The sequence below is a fragment of the Sinohyriopsis cumingii genome, unplaced genomic scaffold, assembly GCF_028554795.1.
Source record: "Sinohyriopsis cumingii isolate HCF-2022 unplaced genomic scaffold, ASM2855479v2 utg000957l, whole genome shotgun sequence".
Lineage (NCBI taxonomy): Eukaryota > Metazoa > Mollusca > Bivalvia > Unionida > Unionidae > Sinohyriopsis > Sinohyriopsis cumingii.
The window spans coordinates 883,615-906,572 of NW_028315947.1; the positions used below are offsets into that span (position 1 = coordinate 883,615).

At 35.9% G+C, this 22,958-nt stretch overlaps 1 protein-coding gene across 6 annotated transcripts in view; it reads left to right on the forward strand.

Annotated features, from left to right (window-relative positions):
* Positions 1-22,958, forward strand: part of LOC149772951 (flotillin-1-like) — a 71,896-nt gene that overhangs the window by 2,486 nt on the left and 46,452 nt on the right. For 2 of the 6 annotated variants that reach the window (XM_089947034.1, XM_089947037.1), the window contains exons 2-3: positions 1,055-1,130; positions 8,465-8,555. In XM_089947034.1, coding sequence (XP_089803160.1) covers positions 1,055-1,130; positions 8,465-8,555 — 167 coding nt within the window. Of the gene's footprint in view, positions 1-1,054; positions 1,131-8,464; positions 8,556-11,727; positions 11,819-16,727; positions 16,819-22,958 lie in introns of all 6 variants that reach the window. The other 4 variants (XM_089947033.1, XM_089947036.1, XM_089947035.1 and 1 more) reach the window with 2 other exon arrangements.

Genomic DNA, 22,958 nt, shown 5'->3' on the forward strand with positions numbered 1-22,958 from the left:
GACCCGAGGTAGCTGGTTCATATTTAGTTGGACTGTTTGGCTTTTATCCTCAGTAAATATTAATTTCATCATCTTCGATGTATTTTTAAAAAAAGCCTAGTGTAACATCGCCCTCTTAGTAAGAGGGGTGGTTAATTGGATTTGGCTGGCATTATCATGAGGATGACCTACCTCTATATTATAGCCTGGTGGGAGTGGATGATAGAATCTCAGAGAACTGAGCAAGAATATTGGAAAGAAATAATGCAATGCAAGCCTCCTATGAAATCCTACACATATGAAAACTTGGATAGCATGCAATCATCAGTACTATCAATGAACTAGTAACTCTAAAATTAGAGAGATAAATTGAATAACAACTCTAGCAATAACAGATTTCCCTGAAATTGAATAAACAGTTGATAATTTGAATCTTAGTCATATCAAACACATTTGCATAAAACAAAAAAATCAGAAATAGAAAATTACATGGGAAAATTAAAATTGTGTACCTTAATGTTGTTCTCTTTCAGAAATTGTGCATCCTAGCACTAAACCCTGTCTTTTCTTACAAGATGGCCACCTGGTCCCCTTTCCTTGTTTAACAAGGAAAGCACTATCCTTTTTAGGCTCCCCCAGAGCCAAACTATTCCTCTCAGGAGTTTAAGAGTAAAGAATTTCAACTAAGGTCATCACTTTAAATTCACATTATTTTCAAAGTGTATGCCCTTATTTACTCTGCCCAAGTACATGGCATATCAATTTCCCTTTGAAAATGATAATTTTACAGTGGTGATGGTTGGTAGCTCAAATGTTTACTTTCTCGTACAGCATAGCAATGTCCCGATCATCTTACTGAGTCATAAATTCTAGTTTTTCAAGTTTTAACACTGACATTTGGGGAGAAAAGAAGAAAGGTCGAAGTGACCCTTCACAAAGACTTTTCTGGCTTAAACGTGATACAATTTTAATGCTCAATGCATTCAACTTTAAGGTTCAGTACAATTCAAAATTTGACACTTTACACCTAGATACTAGAATTTCTAAAAGTTATGATCTGTATATTTTTTTTCAGGATGTTGCCACTCTCGGTCATTGTTCATCCCAGGAGGACGGGTGTTTGTTTGGCCAGGGATTCAGAAGTTACAGAGGTAGGTCTTATCCTTTGTTTGTATCCTGTTTTTTTATAAAAACTTTTCGAAATACTAGTTAATCTGTCCAAAAAGTGGCAAAACTAATTGATTGGTGGTGGGTGTTTGAAAATAGGCACAACTTCGGATTTCCAGATAAATTTTCATTTACAATTTATAGAAAGTGAAAGAAATATGTTACTAATTGAATTAACTGAAAAAGATCGTGTCTACACAGACGTAAGTCAAAATGATGATGGTCAATGTCTGTTCGTGTGTCTGTCAATCCAGCTCGTGGTTACAAATTGTTTATAAGGTAATATCTCCAGCTTTCATCAGCAGCAACTTTGTTCCACATCAAAGGACAGGAAAATACTTACTGAAGGTCAAGGAATTTGAAGGTCATGGTCTCTGGAAGGAATTCAGTAGGTGTCAGATGGGTGGTCAGTGGTTAAAGTTTTATGCTCCCCAACAGAAGTTGAATGGGATATACTCTTGTCCAGACCAGGTAATAATTGGCTTTGCTAAGTGCAACTGTCAAACTTTCATCACTAAGCCAAGTAGCTGCAGATTGACATGTGAATACCATTATTATCATGGGCCTGGTGTAAGCTGAAAACTTTGTCAAGCTGGAGACCTTGTCTGTATACATAACTTATTTACTTATGCAAGGGAACATAGAATTTAGATGATGTGGGTCAATTTTAGTACTAAGTTTGTTTTGGCATATGTATGATTTTTAGTAATAGACTAGCTAGTGTAATGGCAAAATGTGCTGTTTTGAGTAAAATCATGGCAGGGCCAAGTAACGGGGATAATTTTTCTAAGTCCTGCTGTGATTATGTACTTTCATTGAAGGTAATTTCACAGTTCTCCTGGATATTACTTTCATTGAAGGTAATTTCTCAGTGCTCCTGAAGCCTGGAGATTATGTATGTTCATTTAAGGTTATCTCCCAGTGCTGCTGGAGCCTGGAGATTATGTACGTTCATTTAAGGTTATCTCCCAGTGCTCCTGGAAATTATAAATTTTCACTGAAAGTTATCATCCATTGATTCTGGAAAATATGTACTTTGATTGAAGGTTATTTCCCAATGCTTGTGGAGATTATGTAACTTCATTGAAGGTTCCATGTATCTCCCAGTGCACCAAGTACACCACTCCCTTGATAACTTGCGCACTGATAACTCGCAAACCGGCTTATAACGCGGGGTCAGGCGTGGATCACATTTTTTAAACCAGAAAATACCCCAAAAGTTACTCCCTATTTGTTGAACTTGAAGCAAATCGCAATCAAAATTGGTATTGGAAACTTTGAAGTACACCACTCCCTTGATAACTCGCACCCTGATAATTCACAAACCAGCTTATAACGCAGGGTCAGGCGTGGATCACATTTTTTAAACCACAAAATTGGTAATGGAAACTTTGATGTATTGCTAGTTTTATCGTCGAAAACAGTAGATAGGACCTGGAAATTTTAATCAACGCTATGAAATATCAAATTTAAAAATAGGTCATACAATTTTTTCCATTTTCTTCCCAAACGACATTCCTAGTGCACTGCAACTAATGATATGTACATAAATTTCGATCAAAAAATGTCACTCACACTGAGTGGAAGCAGTACTGTAATAAATAAATACAAATTAAATAATTTTTTATCAATTGAAATTTGTGTTCTAGTTCTATCTTTTAGTTCCTTTCAAGTGAAATCATCATAAATGCAATGTGTCCTCTTGTAATTAAACGTAAAATACGTCAGTCTACCATAACAGCTGTGTCCGCGATCGTTTCTCTGAGAACCCAATTAAGTGCTGACCGTGTTTTGATAACTGACATCCAAAAGTATTTGTTGTATTGTTGCACTGAATTAAAAGCTGGCCTCCTTTGTATTATCAAGTTAATTATGTCTTTTAAATCATATAAAGGAGTTGGAATAAAAGAAAAGTTAAAAGGCATGAAAATCCTACAAACTTAAAATCAAGTGGCCCCGGTCGTATGTTGGGTGAACTCACTTCATTTGATCAATCGAACACTTATAAATGTTATTGTGTATGTAACATAAACTGCCTTAAATTAACTGACTCTTTCATAACTGTGATCAAAGAAAACAAGACACTTTGTAAAATAAAGAGCTTGATTTCACAGATATGGACCATTGTGGGCAAGCGAGTTTCAGAGAATTCTTGAACTGGCACTTAGAGATATCCTCAAGGATGATAAATTTCATTATTACTTCCAGTGAAATCACAACATCAATATTGTACTAATTGAACAATACAGAAATGGAGTTTTGACATAGACGATTGTCTCATGAAAATAATGTTGCATGTTTTTGAAAAAAAAGGAATCTTGTTTGGTGGTGTATCAACAGTTAGTCTAGTTCCCTGCTCTGTGGACTCCTGATTTGGCAGAATAATATTAAACACCACTACGGGAACCAGATTCATCAAGAAAACAAAAAGCAATGATGTAATACACAGAGTGGACCCTGTTGTGTGCAAGTTATCAAGGGATAGGTGTAGCATGTATAACGATCACATTTGTGACTATAATTTCAATTGCAGGGCTTGAAATTAGGATTTTTTCCCATCAACACTCTTTAATGAAATTGGTGCTTTAGTGCAGAACGTCTGACTACTTCTATGTGTGCAAATATTGTTTGACAATAATTATGTTAATTTACTTGATGAATGGGTTTGATGCCTGTCCATTTGCATCATGCACATTTATTGTACAATTAACACAGTAAATGGATCAGTTAAGCATTAAATGAAATGCGAACGCAGGGATCGTCCTGGGCTTCGCCAATGTCGCAAATTGCGATTTTTTTTCCTTATTGGCGACAAAAATATCCCATCTAGCGATTTTTTTGGCGACGTACTTTTTGGTTATTTAATTTGTACATACAATCATGGATTTGGACTGGATAAATTAAAAGGCAGAACGAAAGGAAGCCACAAACTTGACTAAGCAATGCATTGGTATCAATCTGTTACACAAACAATCCTTTGTTCTTATTGACAACCCCATCTTTACAGTGCATTGTTACATCATAATCTGCTTATGCTGACATCTGGGCTGAGTACTGTATGCTGCGATACAGTCAATCATGCTACCGCACTATACCTACAACTGACCGACTTCTGAAGACGTGAATAGAACAGATACAATTAATTGAATGGCTAATCCTTCTGTTTTTTTATACATATACCAATACAATAGTTTTGCTGAACCTTCATAGAAAACTGATAAGCTTTGAAGTACCGACAACTGTGTATAAATACAAAGCAAATGGAAACAATCTAAATCACAATTACATCTGTCGCCAGTGCAGCATTTTACTCATTGATCTTTTCCTTTTGCCATCAGTCCTGTGTTACGGCTGCAGAGACTTAAACTCCGCAACAAGAAATAGCAAAAAAAAAAAAAGAAACAGTTTTGCATAATTAATAATAATTATTTATTTCTCAAAATACAGGAGTGAAAGAATCCCTAAGTTGGGTGTGAATTTATGCTTATATATACGGTCCAATATTGCCAGGTGTTGACTCGTGTAAGTTTCATTCGTGGGAATGGAGATCCTATTTTTCTTGTCGAGAAAATTTATACAGCATTCAGTGATCATTCTTGGGATTTAGGAAGCAATTCGCTACAAGCTTTGTGAAGCTAGCCATAAAAGGGGGGGGGGGCTGCTGAGAGACTACTGGTGTCACCTGTCAGCACTGTACACTGTGAACGTGGATTCAGTAAGATGAACTTCATAAAAACTGACATCAGAAATAAGCTCTGCATCTCATCTCTCGAGAATTTAATGAGAATCAGCATGTACAGATGTGAAAAATTAGACTTTGAAACTGCATTCAACAAGTGGGCAGCCCTAAAATCGCAACGGATCTTCATGTAACACTTTGCATCATTTTGTTAATGCTTCTTGTAATTAAAGTATTAACTAATCCATCTTTTGTAATTTTCATTGCCTGTTACATTAATAGACTAAATTAACACTTGGAAAAATGTACACTACTTTTTTTGGCGACACTTTTTGAAAATTGGCGACAAAATATTGAGGTTGGCGATTTTTTTGGCGACAGCTTTTTAAAAGCCAGGACCATCCCTGCGAACTTGTGATGACTTCTCTAGAGTTACGATAGTGGACAGCCATAATTTTTACTTCTAATGGCTCCACTTTAGCCAGTAACTGCAGGATAGTGGATTGATGTTAATTTTGAGCCCTGGAATTGGTAAATGAAAAATTGACAACCGGTTTCCCTCTGGTGACCTTAAGAATCATAATGGCTGTTCCATTTTAACAGACATGGTACCCAGGGAAGGGAGTTTTTTTGAAATATGGGTCAGGTGCTTTTGATTTCTCAGAGATCATATTAAGATGACAAGAAAATGCTAACTTGTATCTATGGTTGAGTACTCTACATTAAAAATGCCTTCTTTAGGTCCCAGGTATGTTTTACTGAGACAACACTAAAGCAGTAACTGGAAAATGAGATCAGCACTTTATACTTATAAGTATATACCACATTTTATGCTAAAATGTTTGCTTTTTGCAGTACAATTCATGTCATAATCTGTTTTTTAATGTTGAGACTGCCGGTTTCTGCTTTTATTGGCCATCTTTACATATGACCAGTCTGGCTGATAAGATTCTAAATGACACTGTAGTTCTCATGTATGTGCTCAGCTTTTGTTATTGATCACAAAATGAATGCAGAAATGGAAACAGTGCGCAAAATTTTGTTTCAGTACAATTAGCAGGTCAGACATTCCCTAAATGCATATTGCTGTGGGTTTTAGTAACTTTTACTTTTATCTGTTAATTGTTCATCCAGAAAATTAAAACACTTAAATGCAAATTGGACAATCATCCTCTTAAAAAATTCAAGTAGTCAACACTGAGAGATAAAAGGAATGTTCATATTCTTGGTATTAGCTTAAAAAAGTGCAAGAAAGGCAACAATTAAATTTATTGGAGATGTTATGTCAGTTTGACTAATGCTTACAATGGAAGAGGTGATAACTGCCATATGAAATATACAAACATTACACGCATGCACACACACACACACACACACACAATAATGAAGACTGGGTCAGTTTGAGAGATGGCAAGAAGTGACTGACATAAATAATGTTTAGGAACATTGGCTATTGAGATCAAACTGTTTTAACCATTTTACCTTTTTGCACACATTTTTGATCTATTGATATATTTTAGAGTAAAATCTGATTTTTGTGGCAGTGTAATTGTTTTCACCAGTGAATTCTTGATAAGCTGTAAAATCAAGATAGAACATAATCACCATAATGTCATTGAAGTTGCCTGACCAACCATAACCTTTTTTCAGCCTCTCAATTGATTTTTTTTGTCTATATCTGTATCACTAAATTGACTGGATGATTTTGATAAATTGTCAAACATTATGTTGTGTACATTAATATTGGAGCCTATATCTGTCTTACTGAAGTCTTCACGGTCCTAATTCTAATCATTCAGTCTCGAAGAAGTGATGAATGAAGTCCGCTGTTTCCATTTTGGATAAGGGACAGTCTGAGCCAGTCACTATTTTTGAAAAAGCAGATTGATTTTATCTTAAAATGGCAATCATGTGATGTGGCATCAGTCATTTTCCTCAGTTTCTATTAGGGGGTATTCCAGTAAAAGTGATCTAAAAATAACTAGTCTGAATACAGTTGTATATTGACAAATTACAGTTGTGAAGTACAGACTATAATGCGTTAAGTACTGCACATACTTATATGAAAAATCCATGAATCTGAGATTTAGATCACATATTATGAATTTCATTTTGAATCTCTGTAGAGTATGAATAAAAAATTATCTAACCTATATGATAGTATTATTTGTATTAAATATTATTTCTGCCTAATATTATCAAGCATTCTCCTTATAGTGCAGGGATAGCACTTTCCATTCTGTTTTGTGCATATTCGTAGTTCTCTATAATTAATCCTTTATACCTTGATTTCTTTCGTAGGAATCCAGAATGACTTTGTAAATAGATGAGAATTAATTACTAGGTCGCCATGTGAGTGTGTCTGTTACGCATGGGTGCATATAACACCGACCCAGTAGTATCATTTTTGGTGATGTGTGCTTACTATTGATGGAATATGGGCTGGTGTGTGAAGGCAAGGCAATGGGTGCCATTTACAAGTGGAACTGGGTTCAGATCTCTGTAGAGTTGAATTAAAAATTCTCCAATCTGTATGATAGTATTATATATATATATATATATATATATATATATATATATATGTACACATGTAGCCTGGTGAAGGATAAAAACTGATCATGTTTCCTTTCAAAAGGGAGAGCAGAGATCATGCTTTAAGTGAAGATGAGGGTTCCTCCGTTACATCCGATTTGCCTGACTGATCACTGGCCAATGATTGGTCTTCCTGCACTGGGGGCTAGGCATTGAGCCTCAGACACTTGTCTCTTCTTCCAGCAATTATCATCGGTCTTCTAGTACTGACCAATGAACATAAGATAGAAAATGGGGGCTGATCGTCACCCCTCTAGACTGCTTAGAAAGGATGAGAGGCATTCTTGTCCTCCTAAAAAATTTGCTAGCAAGGCCAGTCCCATCATCAGTCTAAGGACACGGATTGAGTTGTAACCCATTTCACAGCAGATTGGATAATGGAGAACATCAGCCTGCCTGGGGGGTGGGTGCGGGGACGATTTTCTTTAGTGGGAGAGATTCATAGAGACACATTGGTGCCAGGACCCTTTGCTGCTTCCTTGTTTGTGGAGGAAAACAGTTCCCCAGGCAGCAAGAAGAGTTGACAGTTCTCCCTAAAAATCAACATAATATTAAGTTTGGGAGATAACACTTAAGAACTTTATGGTAACACATTGTAATAAATAAAGGATAGCAGTCATGCACTTGAGGTTTTGAGGTTTTTAACGGTGGCTTTACTCTCACATATTGAGTTTTGCTGTTGTTGTGTACGTGTGAGGTAGATAATTTTGTGATAGTAAAACCCCATTGGTGCCTTTAAATCTTTTGTCAGAAGGCCGTTTTCTATTGTACAATATTTTAGCAGTTTCAGAAATGTTTTTTACAAGTTGCTCTGAATCAGTGATATTCCATAGTACTTGTTATGTGAAGAAACATGGCGTATCATCTGTGTACGCTTCTTATACAAATATTCACAGTCAACCAATAAGAAAACTTGTTACATGTAGAGGTGTACTGGAATGAATGATCTGTCTGACCCAGGTTGGTTTGTTGTTATAGTCCAATATTGAGAGACTGCCATTATTAAATTTCTGTTTTTCTGTGTTCATCACAATTATTGCTGCAAAGGATGAACCTAAACACCATGACACTTGCAATTGAGAGTCCAATGGTGTACACCAAGCAAGGAACTGCTATCTCTGTCACAGGGATAGCACAAGTAAGTCCAACAGCTTGCTTTATTTTGGTGAATTCCAATACAGTGAAATCTGTCTAGAAAACATACTTCAGAAATCACCGAAGTTTGCTTTTTATAAACTTTGTGACCTTTATGTAAAATTTTAGCACATGTATGAATATTAACCTAATAAGTGATTCATAACAGTATTCTTGAACAGGTGTCTATTATATGAAGATATCTGCCAAAGCAGGTTTCACTGTATAGTAGCAACTTTAAGTTCTGGTGAATGTTGTAAATTAGACATGGAATGCAACGTAACAAATGTTTTGTTACTGAGATTCATGTGTATCTGTGGCAGTCACTGCTGTGGTGCTCTTTGTTTCTGAAAATATTTTTGTTGATTTAATTGTGTTTACTAAAATTTTGGCTTTTAGTAGAGTACCCATTCTTTGCGTATCTTTGTGTTACAGTGCACAGGGACCCCAAGATGATGCATGCTTCCCTCATATTCCCAAGCATGCTAATACACCTCATGTTGCCATTGCCATACTTTAGTTGCATGGGTGGGGGGAGAGGGTTGTGATATGTGGTTTGTTATCCATCTCTTTATCCTTGGAAGCCTGTCCTGGAAATTCAACAGACTTGGAATATATTCCTGTGTTGATTGCTTTGCAAGCAGTGAAGGGAATTTTCCCGTAATGTATTTAATTGCCTTACGTGCTTATCAATACAAGTGTAGAGAACCTTTACTCTGCTTGTGTAGTGTGTGTGTGGATGTGTATGTGTGGTGTGTGTGCGTGTATGTGATAGATATGCCTGTAACATGTTTAAAACTCTAATGTTTATGATGACAGTGAACATAATTTTCTCTTTCTCTCGCACATACACAGAACAAGGTTCTTGACACGCGTAGGCAAACTAAATAAGGCAATTTACCTGTCTTGTCAGAGGATCACATACATGCACTGTTACTTGGCAGTGGTGATGTAAATAGGTTAATTAGAAACTAGAATTCATTATGAAATGCAGGCTTGACACTTCGATCTTAGAGTCATGCTCAAGTAAAATTTTCACTATGATTTACAATTCAAACAGATGATCTTGAATTCAAAATAGATACACTTTATTTCAATACAAACAGAAAACGGGAAACTTCATTTGCAGAATCCTTGTTTACTTTTTTGGAAAGGGCCAACGCATAGAAAGATGATGTAATTTCTCAGTTCAGGATGGAGATGCATCTATCCCAGTTGAACCAGGATTGTCATCAGATGCTGAATGTCAGAATATGGCTTTTAGCCTGCCAAACCATAACCCCCCCCCCCACTCCCCCGGCCCCGAATATTCAATTACAAGCAATACTAGGAAACAGGAAGCATCACTTACAGAAAATTTCATTTAGTTTTATGAAAGGACTAGTGCACAGAAAGATTATGTAATTTCTCACTTCAGGAGGCTGAAGTTCTATCCCAGCTGAACAAGGTCTGCTTTTGGATGCTGAATGTGCACCAGAATATGACTTTTAGTCCACTGAACCCAACCCCTAGATTTTCCAATTTATGTGTTCTCAGGTATCCATGGATCCTGGAAATCAGTCCTACCCCTTTTGCCTGAAATAAAGGTTTAATGTGTCCAAACTTCTTTTTGTGGATCCAGGCTAAACAATCCCACATTCCACCCCATTAGAATCTCATTCTGTGATTGTAAATTTTTACAAAAAAAATAAATTGATTTGACAAGCTCAGAAGTTTAATCTCATTTCAGGATAAGCATAGCAGTAACTGTCCTTGTCAAACTTAAAATTGACAATTCCAGATTACCCGTGCTGTCGACGTGTTGAGCTCCTGATTCTTAATGTTAAAACTACTAACAAACTAGATATGTCAATATTAACATAGAAGTGCTCATTTGTATTGATTGTTGCTACTAAACAACCACTGTTTGGCTACATACATGTACTTTCCTCAGTGTACATTGATTTTGACTGAAAAAGCATGAATAATATCAGGCCATCTCAGCTATAATAGTAGCTCAATAATGCAGCCTACATTTTGAAGCATCTATCAGAAGCAGACCATAGCCCACATGTGAACTATCATTGCTGTAGGAATGTATTGATTTCGTTGACATAGGAGAGAAAAAGGTTATGTTTGGTCAGGGCGGTTGTAATATATTGCTGAAGAATCTTTTTCCATGTATTTCTGTATGTATTGATGGTTTCATTAAAAAAGAATTGTCAGATTGAATAAGAGACATTTTTTCTTTTGACCTTTTTGCATACCAGTAATGATGCAAGACTTCAGAATTGACCAGTCCATCTTGTTTGAGGAGTGGTGAGAGGGTTTTAGAATGAGCAGCTTTGTTCTTAAACAAGGAACTGGTCCATCTGGTTTGAGAAGTGGTGAGAGGGTTACATTTAGAATGAGCAGCTTTATTTTTCAACCATGGACTAGTCCATCTGGTTTGAGAAGTGGTGAGAGGGTTACATTTCGAATGAGCAGCTTTATTTCTCAACCATGGACTAGTCCATATGGTTTGAGAAGTGGTGAGAGGGTTACATTTTGAATGAGCAGCTTTATTTCTCAACCATGGACTAGTCCATATGGTTTGAGAAGTGGTGAGAGGTTTACATTTTGAAAGAGCAGCTTTATTTCTCAACCATCGACTAGTCCATATGGTTTGAGAAGTAGTGAGAGGGTTACATTTTAGAATGAGCATGCTTTGTTTCTAAACAGATGACTAGTCCGTCTGATTAGAAGAATGGTGAGAGGGTTATATACTATATGTGTTTTTAGAACAAACAGCTTTGTTCCCAGACAAACCAGTATGAACGATATAAAGTAGAATAAAGGTCTTAGGACCAACAGAAAAGGAAAACTCATGTATCAGTATTTAGATGCCCATAATGTGCATGAAACCGGCAGTCATTAAAATGATTGTATGCACTAATACCAGCTCAATGATTTCACACGTACGCAGGTACTATTGACATGTACACTGTAATTTCTTCGTTTCATTTCTGCTTCCTACAGTGAGTGCTTTTCAGATTTGGAATTTGATTTAACCCTTCTCTGTTGTTATTCCAGATATGTTAACATTATCCTTGTCTGGAGTGTGTTAGAAACATTAAAGAGGTGGATAGATTGAAAGCTACCTGGTGTACGAAAAAATAACTTTTTTTGAAATATCAGCTTTAGTTTCATTTTTCCAGAATGTCATTAAACATAATGACACTGACAATTGAGAGCCGAGGGGTTTACACACAGTTGGGTGTGGCCATCTCTGTTACAGGTGTTGCCCAGGTGAGTCCGGTGGCACTTCATACCAGGGATTTTTCTAGGGTTACTGGGAATAGGATCTAGGCCCTTCATTTTGGGAAAGAATGAAATCAATTGGGAATAGGGTCTAGCCATGTTATTTTAAGAAAGAATTAGTCTAGTTGGGAATAGGGTCTAGGGCGATTTTTCTGAGAAAGAATGAGACCACTGGGAATAAGGTCTGAGGTTGCCATTTTAGGAAAGAATAATAACAATTGGAAATTAAATTTGCACCAGCAAATTGGTAAGATTTAGACATCTACATTTTTTTTTCTCCTGGTGTTAGGGCTTATTTTCAACCTCTAAGGACCCCTAAAAAAATCTCTGCATACCAAAGTTTTCCATCATGGTTTTTGCTTGTATTTCTTACCTATCAATTCTGAAACCACTTGCACAAATCTTAGCTACTGCATCAGTATCCTTTTTCTAATCAAACTAGTCTATGATGGTCACTCTATGGAGCATGCAAAAACTGGTCATAAACTGTATTTATCCATTTGTTGCATATCCTTTTAATGTTGCAAGACAGTATGGATGTTCTGGTCCATTATGCTATTTTGCACAGCCAGATTGCAATTATTTGGGTGTTGTCTCCAAACATCATTATGCTGAAAGAACACTTTAAATTTTGTAAATTGTTCTGAATTCCATTCACACTTTATAGTTGAAATATTCTGAAAACTTCAAAGAGGTTGTGTGTGATAAAGATAAAACTGCATTCTTGTTTTCTTCTAAATCAGGGGAAGGAATTTGTATTATGTTCAGCATATCCACTAGGGGTGCAAGACTGAGAGTCAAAAATATCCTTGGTATCAAAACTAGGGGTCAGACAGAGTAAAAAAACAAACGAAGGTAAAGGGAAACACTGGATGTTACAGTAGAACCTGTCTTGAAAGACCACCCCTTCTGCCAAAACATATTGGTCTCCCATGACAGGTGGACTCTCATAACAGGTTATAACACTATATAATCTATAAATCTGTACATGGAGAACCTGGTCTCTCAAGACAGGTGGTCTCATAGCAGTGGTCTCTCAAGAGAGGTTTTACTGTATTTGAATATGTCTTGGCCTGATTGACATACCATTCCATACTCTTTCTTTTCACCAACTTGGAACAAAACGTGTTTAGTTTTGTGCCTGTAATGGTACCTGACACAGCTAATTATAATCTGCCATTGCATTTTGTGCCAACTGATATGACTGTGTCTACCCAGTTTACTAAAAAGCATAAGAGACAAAGACCCAGATCTGCTGAAGTATTTTCATTTATGCAGCATTAGGTCTTCGTTTATGGTGGCTCTTCACCATTTGGTTTGCTTTATACACATATAGTGACAAATGTATATAGAAGCAACTATGGTCTGACCATACTTGTAGGTATCAGACCAGTAAGATTTGCATGTACCTCCCTTGAAAAAGTGTCTGCCATTTTTTGGGTCAATCTTCTGTATAATACCATTGTTGTAGGTATGAAGTACGGATAATTTGTTACATATTTCAAGGCAGGTAAATAAACAATACCAAAAATATATTCAGCATTTCTAAGACATGATGATGAATTGAAAGCCTTTAATATTTGCCCAAGCAGCCTTGAATGAAGTTAGTATCAATTAGTGTCAGTCCATACGCATGTCTGTACGTATCTTGATACATCTGTAAACACCATAGGTTAAGGTCAGTGCTAGTTGTTCTTTGCTCATTAGCAAGGTAAATGAAAGGCTTGACAACAAGGGGTCTTTTATTTGAGAAATCAGCATGACTAATTATAGGACCACTCCGGTGACCTAATGGTTAGAGCGTCCACCTTGGATGCGGGAGGTCGCGGCTTCGAACCCTGGCTGAGTTATACCAAAGACATACAAATGGTACTAACACCTGCCTCACTAGGTGCTCAGCATTAAGAGTTTGGTGTTAGGATTGGTGGGCCTGGTGTCAGGATAATGTGACTGCATGGGTGGGACATGATGCTACATGTCTGCGGCATGATTCCCCAATGCTAGACATCACTATAAACTGCCACACTGCAGACATCGTATCAACATGACTGAAAAAGCTACAATAAAAATATAAATCACACACATTGATTAATTGCAGACTAAATGATTTTATGATATGGCTTCATATCCATTATCCATCCATTAGCAATGGCTTGCTTCTGCCATTCCTCCTAAACCACTTCAAGGATTGCATTGAAACCTTACACACACATTTATCCCATGGTCTAGCTGGTCCTAACTAGTGCCAATCAGAAATCCGATACATCTTTGGTGGCCAGCGTGAAAATCCTGTTGGTTCTCCTGGAAGTCTTATTTACACATGATTTTCATCACAAGTTTGTATGATGTCTGCTTGGTCCTAAATGAAAATGGTTCTGATCTGAATCGTGGCAGCTATCTTGAAAATCTTGTTATTGGTGGCCTTCTTGAGATCCTGAATGGATTGCAATATTAGCATGGTTGGTCCAAAGACTTCAAAGATAAAATCGTATATTACCTCTAAAGATCATATAAGAAAAGAGACTTGTCACGTCATGAATTCCTGGCTGTTGGTGGGGTTGTTTTACCAGTAGAGCTTCAATCCCATTGAGGGACTGTTGTTTATTTTAGATTTGTTGGTGAGCATAACCAAGATACGGGTAGTTAATTATGAAATCCTTTGATATGAAAATATCTATAATCAGCTAGAATTTATCTTGCCCCAGCTTTTCAGTAAACGTGGTACATGTAGCTATCAAGACTTACAAGCAATTGCAGTATAATGTTTGACTACATTTGTCTTTCTGCTTTACAAAAAGTGTCCAGTGAAAAAACATCAACCCAAAAGCCAGCTTTATGCATGTTCTTTTGGTGGCCATTTTAGTTATGTTTTGCTGTACAAGGGATTGCACACTATCTTTCAGCTACATGAAACCTCTTTGATCTCTTTATTTAACATTGTAACTATTTCTTTGGCAAGGCAATTACTTAAGCTTTGCTTAATAAGCAAGTGGTTGGAGTTGTTGCTTGGTAATTACTGCATTTCTCTGATGATAGGCCCAAGCTTGATAATAAGCACCTCTAACACTTTCAAAAACATCAACTTTTTATTTGCAGAGATATAGATAATGTTTTAATGAATTGGGGTTTACTCCCTGGTTTAGAACTGATTGGGATTCTTTTGTATGGTAGGGAGTTGTGTCTGATTTCAGCAGAGTATTTTGTGAACACTGCATCATTACATTTGCCATACATTTGAATATATGTCAAACAGTTATCAAATATTACTGTACTTGGGAACCAAGGTAGCTGAGTTGGAAAAGCAGTTTTACTCATAATACGAGGGTTGATGGATCAGTAACCACCACGGCATAATACAAGGCTTGTGGATTCAATGGTCACTCGGGCCAGGTCAGGTCAGCTTCTTAGTGTGGCCTTAGTATTACTTGCATTTCCTTGACATGATATAGCCAGTAATTTGTTAAAAGTGTAGTTAAAACAAAAAAACAAAACAAACTTAGTTTAATGAGGGGTGCAGTCTGTTATATGGTTCTCTCTCACTGACTGTTTTTGTGGTGATCCAACACTGTAATTTCAAAACCAGCAAGGAACGTCAGCAGTAGGCAATGACATCATGGTTTATATTGATCAGATGTGGTACATATAGAGTAAAACATTAACTGTGCCTACAGTTGGAAAAAAAAACATGCTTACAACTTTTCTTAAATGCGCGAATAAATTGTTATCCTTTTATGCATACCTGTACTTCAAATGCATTAAAAGTGCATTTTTTTTGTCTATTCAGTTTGCATAAAATACTTAACTACTCATGTAATGCTCCCAATATAAACCCAGTTTTAACTTTTTTACAGGTAACACTGGGTACATACCACAATAGGAAACAGTTTATTAAAGAAATTTTGGAATTCTTTAAGAGTTTATTTTTCAAACATTAAAACCAGAAAGAAATCAAGTTTAAAAACGAGAGATCTGTATAAATGGGATGTTTTTAAAAAAAACTAATGCATATAACACATTTCGGCCTATGATTACCTTTTTTTTAAAGGTATATTTTCTTTGCATGCAGGATCAAACTTAAGAAATGACAAAATAGGCAGGAAACTTTAAACGGTGTTCGGTTTCCCAACCTCTATCCTGTGTCTGTTCATTGTTTACAGGACAGAACTGATGCAATCTCACGATAACAATCTCACAAAAAGTGGATGTTTAAGAAAATAAGTACCCGGATAAAATTGGGGTGGGGTGTTGATAAATAGGTTTGTATCTGAAAAAAACCAAATTCTTTTATTTAAATAAAACAGTAATTTATAGTAAAAACCAGAAATATAGAACACTTCTGTATGCAATTGATGCATGTATGTATTGACAATACACATTTAATGCTATCAAGGCATGTTTATCTGTAAAATGTTGTCTTTGCCTAACGCAAGCCATATTACACTGAAATGTTCACACACATTTGTTATGGGAATACACTAACTGCACTGATCGTTGTTCAGAGTGATTGTGAAACTTAGACGTATGACTTTACATGGCTGATTTTGTTTACTTCCTGTAGTGAAGTTGGCTGATTCATATGGACAACAGCATTGTTTGTTTGTTGTTTTTTTAATACTTTTTTATTAGTTTATGGAACAAATATGTTTAGGATAAGTTGAGCATATGTAGGAATTTTAAAAAATCTTTGCTGAATGAATGAATGATTATGGGTTATTGTGTCTAATTATATATTCAACTAATATTGACATATTCTGATTTATTGTTATACCATTCCAGCCTGGTTTTACAGGTAGAACTCCTTGGGCATCTGTTACAAGAAATACAGTAATAGTTTGAGTTGGCATTAGGGGCTTTAGCTTTTTCACTCCACACATCATTCTGGTTTTGACTTTTTCAGACTGAGTTTAAATACATTGACATTGGTAATAGAAAGTCCTAATGTGTACTCAAAGTTAGGTGTGGCCGTCTCTGTCACAGGAATTGCACAGGTAGGTGAAAAGTATTTTGATCTACTCTGTATAATGCACATCCAGGTATAATGCCCATTCCAAAATGATGCACCTATCTTGGGGGAAAAATTCTCCTCATTTTGCAATGAACCTTACGTCTAATATAATTTTTTTCAAGTTTTTGTAGCATCAGCTTTTATAATTGCTACGGGTGAATCAATACATCATATAATGATGTATTGATAATGTTGCCATAGTGATAGACATACCATCACAAGAGGTGTCGAGTCGATGCAAAATGATACTTAGCCTAAAGTATACAAGTTTAACCTTCAGCTGCCATAAATAATAGTTGTTTACCTTTTATTCTTTAAGCCAAAAATTCATAAAGAGAGACATTGTGGGCACACACTCTGCTTTCTCTTTTGTGAGTAACTAACTTGTACATTTGAAACTGGCCCTCCCTTCCCCTTACCAGATTCGTGCTAATTGTGGTTTTTTTCAGTCATTACATGCAGCCACTGACATCACATAAATATGTGAAGCTGTCATTTGTAATTTAAGTACATGTACTTTAGTGACCATTTAATAGCTACTTTATGCAGAGTATTTGTGTTGTTTCATGTATTGTCTATGTGGATCAAATTTGGATTCCTAAAGTTCAAGATTGTCACGCCGTAAAATATGCTGTAACAGTACATTTTTATTTGTTCTTGTTTCTTCCAATCCTGGGAAGACTGTAACCACCAATCAGGAATTGGGTTGGTAGTCATGTTAAGACCTTTTTGACATAAGATTTTCCTTGCATGAGGAAATTGCACGATTTTAGAAATAACACTGCAGTGCATTCCAAAATCCAATTTATTCAAAAAGAGGGGCATTGTAGTCGGGATGTATCTTTGCAGTAAGGAAGAAGTCTGTTGATTTTGGTGTCAAAAATGTTAATGGTCAAAGTCACTGCAAATGAAAATTCGAGAATAATTTCAGCTAAATGACATTAGTCTTGCATGACTGACCTTAAGTTTTTTTGGATGGCTTTCTTCTGATCTAATGAGAAAACCTATTGATTTTTAAGGTCAAAATATCAAGAGTCAAAGTTACTGTGACTGAAGTTCTAAAGATGACCTTTTTTTCATCATTATAGGCCTGAACGAATCTTGTACATGGCTTGCAGTTAGAGTAATGAAATATCCTATTGATTATGTCTTAAATGCCAATGGTCAGGGTCACTGTGACTGGACCAACCTTGTAGATGGCTTGCAGTTAGAGTAATGAAATATCCTATTGATTCTGTCTTAAATGCCAAAGGTCAGGGTCGCTGTGACTGAAAGAAGAATGAGTTTTGCAGTGTAACGTTTATTCTAGGACAAGTTCCTTGACCAAAGCTCGTGGATGGCATGCACTTCGGGTACTAAAGAAACCTATTTATTTTGGTGTCTAAATGTCAGAGGTCATGATTATGGGAGGTCTACTAAACAATAATGGTTTCTGCACAATGCATTTAGTTAAACACTGCATTCCTTGACCAGTAATCCTGCAAAATCAATCGTGCCATAATAGTGCTTTCATGGAGTACTACTATGTGTTGGGTTGGCATGTAATGGTTCTCATGTTGTATTTTAAAGTCCCATTGTAATACCTTCCAGTTTAAGACTCACTCATTTATAACATGTTCCTATGAATAGCATCACAAAAAGGGGATACATACATATGTGTACATTATATTTGATATATTATTTATTCCACAAATTACTAACCAGAAACTTGTAGCAAAATTTTGCTATCCCTGCTTGTTTCCTAACCTCACTCCAGTCTTGCACTGCCTTGACATCAAAAGGAGTATTAAACACTGCATACGTGTTTGAAAGAATGCTATAGCTTAATAAAGTTCAGGTTTCCTTCCTGCTGTTGCTAATTCCTTGTGGCCCTCACCTTATAAAAACCCTTTCTGCTGCCTCTTCCTTACAATCACCACAGTGACTTCATTTAATCTATATTATTTTCTTTTACAATAACTAATTTATTTTTACAGTAATGACACCAGATTAAAGGTGATTTGTTAGTATTTGGATTAAAATAAAAAATATTCAAAACTTTGCCTTTGGTTGCAAAAGAGAGTTGCCTTGGTTGTAGAAAAGTGCTGCTATGGTGAAATGTGTCCTTCTATGCAGATAACACAACGTTGTCTCTATACAGATAACAAAAACATTGTCTCTATGCAGATGACACAACGTTGTCAGACATCCAAAACACAAAGCATGAACTCGAAATTTCTTTACAGAATGCCCTAAACAAACTGGAAAACTGGTGCACATGCAATGGCATGGTGGTAAATACTGGTAAAATTAAAATATTACTTATCTCAACACGGCAAAAAAGGACAAATCTTGATAGTGATGAACTATGTTTGACATGGAAGGATAAAAATATGCAAATGGTCTGTCATAACAGACTACTCTATGTTCTGGTAGATAATAACCTATCATGGACTGAACATATCAAAAAACATATCAGTAAAAAAAAGTCAATTCAAGTTTATGGCTTCTCAGTAGGATAAGACATTTTCTCCTTGAAATGCACAGAAAACTATTTTATAACAGTTACATACAACCCTATTTAGACTACTGTAATACAGTATGGGGTAATTCAAATGATAAAAACATAGCAAAGCTGACACATCTTCAAAAAAGAGCATTAGTTACAATATCAATCCAGAAAGAAAGCAAGGAAACTGTAGCTGGTAAGTTAAATATATTACCTATTAAAGACCAAATCTGTTTGAGAAAAGCCAAATTAATGTACAGGATACCCAAAATAGTGCTCCTGAATATTTACAATCCTTATTCCAGTATAGGCTACCTGGTAATACTCTCCACCTGCGATCCATGTCTACCAAACAGTATAAAATTCCCAAACCAAATAAGGAGTTATTTTTAAAAAAAATTCCAATACTCTGGAACTCTGCTCTAGAATAGTATTCCAGTTGAGATTAGAAATGCCCACTCTGTTTCCTTCTTCCAAACCCAATATATCCAGTGGCTTCAGAGATGCAGCTAAAATAAATAAATTCCTTTGTATGAGGGTCTCAAAGTAGATTAGTTCTTAGCTGATTGTGTTACCCTCTTTAAAATAAGGTCATTATTATTATTATTATTATTATTAACTGCCCACTCCATTTAAGAAATCACTAGCTGGAACAGTGTACAAATAGCAGGGAACTTGACAGTTTTATAATTAACTTTGGTGTACCATAATTTTTTCTTAAAATAATCTTATAATGTTTGTTTTCTTGTATAGAAAAAAAAATCAATCATTGCTTTGCCTGTAAAGACCCAAACATAGCTAGGTGTCTTTTTTCCAGCAGTGACTGCAGCTGCAGTATCCTATTCATTTGTAAGAGTCTCTTGTAAAGGTTGTAGTTCAGATATTGTGGAGGTATATTACTGCATGGATCGCAGGTGAGACACGAGGCCCTGAATTTGTAAACTTTTGATAAAGAATATTAAGCTCAAGATAAATTCTAAAAACTTTTACAATAAAGCTACAGTCACAGAACTTGGAGATTTTTCTTAAGATGGGACCCTTTACATTACAGATGAATTTCAGTGATGTAGGTACATCCTAAGTGGCCAAGTGAGCTTAGCATTCATCAACAATTGCTATTTAAACTTCTTTTAACAAATGTTGCACATTTTAATAAACTTGGCGCAGAGCATCCAACATGAAGGATTTTAAGGTTTTGTACAAATCTGCCATCAGATGTGTCTGTTGTTATTAAAAGTAGTAAAAAAAATCCTAGCTTCATTTTCTTCAGAACTGGTGAACAAAATTTGATAACATCTGACAAAAAGCATTGGGAAGACCTTTCAGTTTTGAACAACTTTATATTATGTCTTCAAAGAAATCTGCCATTAGTAAAAGATTGACAACAGAATAGGCTGCTGGACTTTATGGGCACAGATAAAGTTCATTCTGGTAAACTGATAAACTTAATTCATGCAAGCAATTTAATTTGTACCTTTTGCAAAATTCCAGACTCATCACCAGTTGCAAATTCTACTCTCTTATCATCTAAATTTCAAAATCATCCATGAAGATGCCTTTGAGACTAATTATCTGTATCTTAAATTATCAGTAGAACAATTCTAAAGCTGATGACAAAGCATGTCCAAGATACGTTGGGCAATATTTGACCAGCATCATTACAGAGTTTGGATGTACATGTATATAGTTTAATAATACATGTACATCATTACCAATCTGTCTTGAAGAAGTTTTTATAAGATTCCTTGAATCATTGTCATTGTCTTAGCAACTAGTATCACTGTGTGGAAAGAACTAAAAGTATAATATTGACACAATTTAACATATGACCTGTGTGATAAATCTCCAGATCTATTATTATATTAATTTTGGCCTGGTGTCAGGATAATGAGACTGGGTTCTACATCATGCTACATTGGCGGCTTATGCCCCAGTGCTGGACATCATTATAAGCTGCTACACTGCAGACATCATAGCGATATGATTGAACATTTTTTAAAGCTATGTTAAAAAGCGTACAGACATGCTTTAAAGTAATGTAAATTTATTGCATGGTTGTAGTTGAACTAAATACATTTGCATGTGTAGCATGGTGCTTTTCTGCATGTTTATGTTGACACCATATTCATTGTTGTAGCATGGTACTTTTCTGCATGTTTATGTTGATGCCATATTCATCGTTGTAGCATAGTACTGAACTGCATGTTTATGTTGATGCCATATTCATTGTAGCATGGTACTGAACTGCATGTATATGTTGACACCATTCATATTGATTTTACGAAGTTTCTAGTTTTATATCAAGGTAATTGATATATAGTATTGAACAAAAAAAATAGTTTTGACTATTTCTTTTTAGGTCTGCTGGTCATAGATCAGAAGAACTAATAGGTACGGCCTATTATCCGTTGTCTATCCATCCATTAGCACAAGGCTGTTATTTTGCTATTTCTCCTAAACTGCATTGAGGATTGTTATGAAACTTTAGACAGGCATTCATCTTTTGGCCTAGTTGGTCATAAGTCAGATGGTTATGCTTGGGCATCAACTATATGGTCACAGTGGCCATCCTATAAATCATGTTAATTTTGCTTATCCAGGATGGATGGTCATACTGACATGTTTCACATTTTCTTTTCACCGTAAGACCTCTAATCATATGTGGTTGGATGAAATGAAAATAGTGACGATCTTTCATCCAGTTTGGCCTTTACAGCGACCATTTCCTACCTTTAGAAGATTTAAACCAAGTTTTGTTGAGCTGAATTCAGTAGGAAGTAATACACAGAATTTCACTTTTCCGCAAGCGGCAGGCATTATAAATTGCCTTATAGTTTATAAATCCCATGAAAGATTCTCTCCATGTTTAGATTACACCATTACAAAACTAAGACAGTTTGGAAATCTTTGATGTGCTTGCTCACCTCTTTCACCACGGGGTCAAGGTCACATTCCAAGAAACCTTATGTTTTGGTTAAAGTTTATCTGTAGTGGTCTGATGCACTTGGTGAGTTTGTGGGATGTGTCCATCATATGCATATCTATTAGAATGAGTTTATTATCATTACTTCTAAACTATTTGGAGGATTGCCATGAAACTTTACACACACATTCATCCCATGGTCTAGATCAGGCCTGGGCAATGTCCTCCAGAGCATGGGGTGGATAAATTAATTTTAAAGCCAATCTGACATCCACTATCGCAACTACAGCTGCTTAGCTTAAATCTTTTTTGTCCAAAGAATAACACATAGCAGTTAAAAGGAAGAAATGGTCTATTATTGAATTCCTGGAGATTCCAGTAGAGCATAAATCATTTTTAAGGATGCTTGTTGTTATTTGATTATATTTCTTACACCAGTTGATGGGGTATTCTTCATATTTTGAGACTAAGAACGTTCATTAAAAATATTTTACATATATCTTCAGGTCAAGGTCTTGGTCATCAGGTTTTGGGTTAGAGATTTTTCATTGCTTATATTTCCTCAACCATTTCATGGATTTTCTTCATGCATGGGGATGAAACGTTATGAAGCTAAGACAATTCATTCTGCGACATGTATTCTTGTCCATTTCATATTCAGCTCAAGGGGCACAGTGCTGGGAAATTTGCGTTATGGTTTTGTTTCAAGTTT